General features: G+C 33.9%; 1 protein-coding gene across 2 annotated transcripts in view; it reads right to left on the bottom strand.

The window, feature by feature from the left end:
• The window catches only part of Rilpl (Rab interacting lysosomal protein like), a 32,135-nt gene that overhangs the window by 6,417 nt on the left and 18,819 nt on the right, over nucleotides 1–6,899 (bottom strand). For both annotated transcript variants that reach the window (XM_014417503.2, XM_014417504.2), the window contains exon 5: nucleotides 2,061–2,227. In XM_014417503.2, coding sequence (XP_014272989.1) covers nucleotides 2,061–2,227 — 167 coding nt within the window. The remainder of the gene's footprint in view (nucleotides 1–2,060; nucleotides 2,228–6,899) is intronic.

Below are 6,899 nucleotides of genomic sequence, written 5' to 3'. Positions count from 1 at the left end.
CAATGAGCTAACTCATTGTTTACATTCTTGTATAGAACACCAACTACAAGTAATCATGAAGTTTTTTTTTAAACTTTCCATATTTCACAATATGTGGTAATTTCATTCATAACATGAGTGTACCTGCACAAATATTACAAGTAAAAAAACTACAAGACAACTCGTAGTTGGCATCCGAAGTAAGAATACAAATTGTGGGCAACTCTATGAGTAATTGGGAGTCAATAACTTATAAAAAAAAATGTAAAATTACAGTAGATGCCAACTAGTTTGTTTCCAGCTTCTTTCCAACTACTTCTCCTATTGCACATTTTTTACAAAAAATAGACAAGAATATAGCACCCAGATTTTTAAAACTTACTTTTAAAAATAACTTTCAATGTTTTTTTAATTTCATCGGCAAACTTTAATAGTACTGATATCCTGTACTGGATTGTCTCTCAAATATTTTCATATTAGAATTAGGTTGGATTACAGGGGTAAAAGAGGACCACATTCTCTAAACCTCTAGATAGTTATTTCCTCATATACATCATTCCATAAATAGACATTACACTTTAGTTAAAAAAAAAAAAATTATCAGGCAGTCTAATAATTTTCATCTTTTCAAGAACTATCTTATCTTCATTTCGTTTAAACTTAGAATCTTTTGAAATCTGTATCTCTGAAATTTACATATTTTCTGTTATCTTAGGTATAAGATGTGACCCAATGATGCACTAATTGTTATATTAACTCATTTAGTCAAGCAGTCATTATCAAAAAAATAAATATGAAGCTAACACTTTTGGACAACTTTGAAATACCTTGCCCAATAAAAACAAATGAAATAGGCACCCCAGTAATCACCAATAATACACTATCATGTCATCATAGAGCATCAGGCAGTCATCTTACTTCACTTATTTTGCCTATCATTTGGTTTACTTTAAAAGAGCTTTAATTTTATCAAATAAAAATTAAAATTATGCAGACACTAATTCTGCAATCACCAATACCATAGAATGAAGTTTGCTGCAAAAGAGATTGGTGGACAACTGCAGATTTCAAATTCTAGAAATAATTTTAATAGATCTACAAAAGTGTAAGCAAGTTTATATTGATTAGTCACTTTATCTTTTGAATATTTCAATTTAAAAAAAAAAATGGGCCTTCAGTACAAGTGCAAATATTTCAGTTATAATCTATTCTTGTAAGATTTGGTACTATGAAACTAAAAAAAAAAATTGGAAATTTATATTAATAAGTTAACTTGTTGAACTCCACCTTTTTATGAGCATTACCATCACTTTATTATTAGTCATAATTTTTTTTTTTTTAATTATTTATTTAATGTAATTTACAACTGTACAAATAATACAATAGGTAAATATGTATTATGTTTCATATACACTTGAAAATCTTGGGAAGGAACCACCCATTGGTGGTACTTCAAACATTAATTTAAATTAGAAGGTCTTGTGGCCATCTTCTTTTCAGACGCCTCGGAGGATTATCAGGGATTGTTAAGGATGAAAGATTAAGAATTAATGGGTTAGAATGGTTAAGGAGTTTGGAATAAAAAAACGCGTTAGTCATAATTAAAATTACCAAACCTGAAGTCTTGTTATAACAGATTTCCAGGGTTTTTAATTACACAAAGCACTTTGTATGATATAAACACAAATAAGTGATTATTTCATTATTATTTAATGATTATTTATAACCAAAATAATAATTTCTAACACTATTACAATTATTTTATTAAACTATTAATGAGATTTCAGTTCAACAGGGATAAGTAAATAATCTTGTTCAATATGAAATCATTTAAAAATAATTGCTACTCAAATAATTTAAAAAGATATCAACAAACAAGAAAGAGGACCTAAACAATATCAAACTAACAATTATAGTAAATTCAATTAAAATAAAAAAAAAATATATTAGGTATTAGATTTTGACAGGATTTATTAGTAAAAAGGTTGGTAATACCTGCATGAAACTTAGAGTTGCCTCAGCTTTTATTGTCACTATATTAAGGTAGAAAATAGTAGCATAATTAACAATAAGCAACTTACTGATTCATGAGTTTGTATTTTTGGAGTTCATTTTCAAGTTCAGAAATTCGAGTTGTTAATTCATTCCTTTCTGCTAATATTTCCTTAAGTTCATCACTTGTAAATTTAGGTTTTTTAGAATCTTCAATAGCAATATCTAAAATACTGCTGCAATCACTAGTAGCTAGCTGAAAATAATGATATTTAATGTTTTCATATATAAATTATAAATAAGAATAAGATTTATGAACTTCTTACATATTACAATACATAAAACTTAAAATTCTTCTTTTTTATAATGTCCATAAGTGATTCTCACCATATGGGCAAGTTTTACTTCATTAGAATTTCAATTCACTTTATAAAAACAAAACTGAATTTTCTCCCCTACTACCACAATGTGAAGAAACATTTTTTCATAAAATAATATTAAAGGATAGTTTAGGGTCATGATTGCATAACCTTCTAAAATGTCATTACCATGTAGTGTCCCATTCTCAGTTTTCTAATAAACATGTATCTTTTTTTCCTTAGTAACCTGAGTCAAATGCCAGTAAAATTTATTTAACTTATAAAGGATAAATTAAACATTCAGGACCAATCTTTTTTCCTAACAATGTGGTATATTTATGTGATTCCAAACATTGGCCCCTCATTGAAATTTCACTCCCAACCACAAAACATGTCATAGTCACCCTGGAAGGCAAAATTTTCCAAAAATCAATTTTTATTTTTCTGTTGCTAAAAAGTTCATATTTTAGGGTTTTTCGAGGCAGAAATAATGAATATCATCTTTGTTCCAGCCAAAAATACAAAAATATATAACAAAGCCATGTACGAATGATAGGTATCGGGCCCAGTTAGCTGTCTCCAATTTTTCAGTCCCATAAGTGCTACCTCTATTTCCCCTTTAGTTAATTATCAAATTCTTTCAATACATAGTTCATATTTATAATTTTTTAATAATGGCTAACAATGTGAATGGTTAATTATTTCAAATAAACATAATTAAAGGTACTTTATAGGAATATTTTTTGAAAATTCAGCATCTAAGCCCTGTTTAACTATTTCAATGAGAATAAGTCCTAGGTGATATTAAAGATCATTTGGTTTTTTCAATTATGTAACAAGTTTAATAAAAAATTGTAGAGCTGTTTTTCAGGTTGATTCTATAAAGTGGTACTTCTGGTAAGTCAATTTTATAGAACTAGTTGCTATAACATCCCAGGCATAAATCGGTCTTAACATGTAATTTCAATAGCATATGATTTTTTTTTAAATTTTGAGCTAAGCTGTTCACACACGTACAAACATGTGCACAGATGGGCCCTCACAGGCACACACCCAGGCACGCACACTCAGTCTTGCTTACAGTACCTAATAGTCATGATTTATGCACGTCTCAGCTTAAATGTTCCAACTGAGCATATCAGCTAAAGTAGCATCCTTATTGTCACACCTTATGGCAAAAGTTGGAGTTCCTAGGGAGAGTCGCAGAAGGCTTCTTGCTACTGTTGTCTCCTCAATTAAGTTATATGCAGCTCCAATTTGGAAATAAGCGATGGTTACCAGATCATACAGGAGACAGATAGTTTCTGTGAATTTTCTTAAGGACAGTAAGAGGTTTTTGGACTGTTTCTTATGAGGTGGTGTGCGTGATACCTAGAATGCCACCTGTTGAACTTCTTGTTGAAGAAAGAAGTAGGCATTATGAACGACGCTTTCACGTTTCAAGAGAAGAAGAACAGAAAATAACCATCAATCAGTGACAACAATGTTGAGAGGCTGTAGATACCTGATGCTGGCTTGTGGTATAATCGCCGGCACGGAGAGGTAGATTTTCATGAAACCCAACTGTTGACCAGCCATGGATGCTTTAGAGCATACCAATACAGATTTAAATTGGACAACTCTACAGAATGCTCTGCCAGTCAGACGATCAAGGAAACAGCAGAGCATCTGTTTTTCGCTTGCATTCGCTTTGCGTAAGAAAGAAGCTAATTGGAGAGAGTGTCTGGAGTGAGCTAATTGGAGAGAGAGAGTGTCTATTCCTACCATCACACCAGAAAACGTAGTGAGCCATATGCTGGGACGCAGTGAAGAAATTCACCACAGTCGTCCTTAAGAGGTTGAGAGCAGAAAAGAGTGGCAGAAGGTGCGACTAGACTGGAAAACAAGAAAACTATGCTAAGAGAACAATGTGGCACTCAGCCATTTCCCTCCATGAAATAATGCCTAATGGCAGTCCTGTGGAGAAGAATGAACAGGTGTAGGGAGGTGGTTTTAGTTGGTAAAAATCCCACACACGGATAGGTATGGGCTTATCTATGTCTTTAGAAGATTTCAATCATCGCTTAATTTTGAAGTTTTGAAGCTCATCAATTATCCAATCAACATTCCAATTATCCAAATTCTCTGCTTTGATACTTATCCAGTTTCACTCATCCCTATAATCCTTCTTGTAGGATAAAACGGTAATACCCATACTGCTTTAGTACTCTAACTCAGCTTCCATTTGGTTCAACACTAGTGGCACAGTGAGAGAAAAGCATTGAGATCTCTTAGGATCCTGTCTTGCCTTTGTCATGTGGGGAAAGAGTAAGTTGAAGGGCTCCAAGGTTAAATGTAAATTTAAATATAAGTCCTTCCATTGTATTCTGGGTCTCCCTCTTGGGCATTTTCCTGTCGGTCTGGCCTCAAAATATTTTCTTGGATCCCTGTCTTCATTCATCCAACAGAGATGTCCAAACCATCTGAGTGGTCTCTTTTCAATGGTATCCTTTATAGGGACAGTTTTAACATTCTGTCTTGTCCTCTCATTCCGTATGCGATCCTTCCTAGTTCGGCCACTCTCCGTAAGCATCTCATTACCATTGCAGTAACTCTGCTTAGGTGCTTATCAAGTGGTACCCAGCTTTCACTTCTGTAAAGGAGGATGGGTAGGTATACAGCCTTGAAGATATGTACTTTAACATTCTTCTCTATCTCCCTCTTCCCAATAACTGAGTTGCAGAGGGGGTAGTATATTGCCTTTGTCTTCTTTATCCTATTGGATATCTCTTGGTCTACCTACCTTTCCATTCCTGCTGATCACTGTTCCTAGATAAGTGTACTCGTCCACCATTTCTATTGGTTTACTTTTGCAAAGTATTTCAACGTTTTCCTGTTCCCGACCTATATATATTATTTTGCTTTTCCTGACATTGATGGTCATTCCCTTTCTTTCCAGCTCAGCTTCCCATTCAGTTACAGCTGTTGTAGGTTCTCTTTAGTATCTGCTGTAAGGAAAATGTCATCCGCAAATACCATTACCTGGGGCAGTATTGTCCTCATGTTCCACTTCCCAATAGTAGTGCAGGCTGTCCTTTTGCACATTTTCAAAATTTCATCCATATAAATGATGAACAGGAGGGGGCTCAAACTATCTCCTTGCTTTACTCCTTTCTAAATTGCAAAGGTATCAGACTCTCTTTCATTAATTCTTACTATTCCCTTGGAATCATGGTAGGTCAACTTTATAGCTTCTATCAACCCTTGCGGAATGTTTTTTATTAAAAAGAGCATTCCACAGTTCTTGTCAAGGGACCAAATCAAAGGCAGCCTTTAAATCTATAAATGCCAAGAAGATACTCTTTCCTCGTTCCCACGATTTATTAATGATTGTTCTGAGAGAAAATATATCACCCTGGGTCTGGCGTTGAGGCCTGAAAGGAGCTTGTTCCTTTTCTAAGACTTTTTCCACTAGCTCTCTTAGCTTTTTTTCTAATATTGAGGTATAGAGCTTGTACACAACCTGGGATAGACAGATATATCTATAGTTATCACATTCATTAGCACTGCCTTTTTTGTGAATTGGGACAATTATGTTGTACTCCCATTCCTTAGGAATAGCTTTTTCAGTAAGTAACTTCTGAAAAAAGCACTGCAATGCTTTCAATAATTCTTTTCCACCATATTTGATGAATTCAGAATGCCATCTCTTCCTGCTGCTTTCCAGAGTCTTTATCTCTCCACTGCTGCTTACACCTCTTCCTCCCATATCACCTTATCATATTCTCCCTGTATACTTTCTCTAATCATTCTCTTCTCGGCATCTCCAGAAAAACCTCCCTGTAGTAGCATCTTCTCCTTTCTAAAATACCCTGGTTCCTGGTAATCAGTCTGCTTCTCTTCTCCTTTACATTTTGTATTGGTTTGCTTGTCTTTCCTTTCATTGCCTTAATCTTTTTTCAGAAAACTTTGTGAAGTTCGGTGTTTTCATTATAGTTACTCTGCAGATTTTGACCGAATTCCTCCCAGCTCTTACTTTTTGCCACTCTAACTACTAGCTTGGATTCATTACTCCTTCTTACATGGAGTTCCTAATTGGATGGAGTCTTGTGCCTATGATACTCCTTCCATGCTGCCTTCTTTCTCGTCACTGATTCCTTCACCCTATCATTCCACCACTTGGATCTTTTAAATGTAGGTGAAATATTGGTAATCCCACAAGTAGAAGTAGCAGCCTCCAGTATGGCTTTCTTTATTTCTGACCACATTTTATTTACATTTCCATCTATGTTTGTGTCATGGAGTTTTGAATCAAATAGGTTTGAGTACTACTCCCCTCTTATTCCAGGTTCCTGGAGCTTGATAGCATTGATTTTCTAGTAGCTTCTTGGGTGTTTCTTTCTAGGGGGAAGAATTTGAGTATTTCTGACTAACAAGAAGTGATCTGAACCAATTTCTGCACCCCTAATCACTTTAATACCAGTAAATAGCTTTTTTATCCTTCGACTACAGATGAAGTAATCAATTATACTATTTACTTTCCTTTCTTCAGCGAAAAAAGTTATTTTATTAATTATTAAAAAATAATTA

The sequence above is a fragment of the Halyomorpha halys genome, unplaced genomic scaffold (assembly GCF_000696795.3).
Source record: "Halyomorpha halys isolate HHAL.00 unplaced genomic scaffold, Hhal_1.1 Scaffold158.1, whole genome shotgun sequence".
NCBI classification, from domain to species: Eukaryota; Metazoa; Arthropoda; class Insecta; order Hemiptera; family Pentatomidae; genus Halyomorpha; species Halyomorpha halys.
The sequence above is the reverse complement of the archived record's forward strand: the minus strand, read 5'-3'. Positions and strand labels throughout refer to the sequence as shown.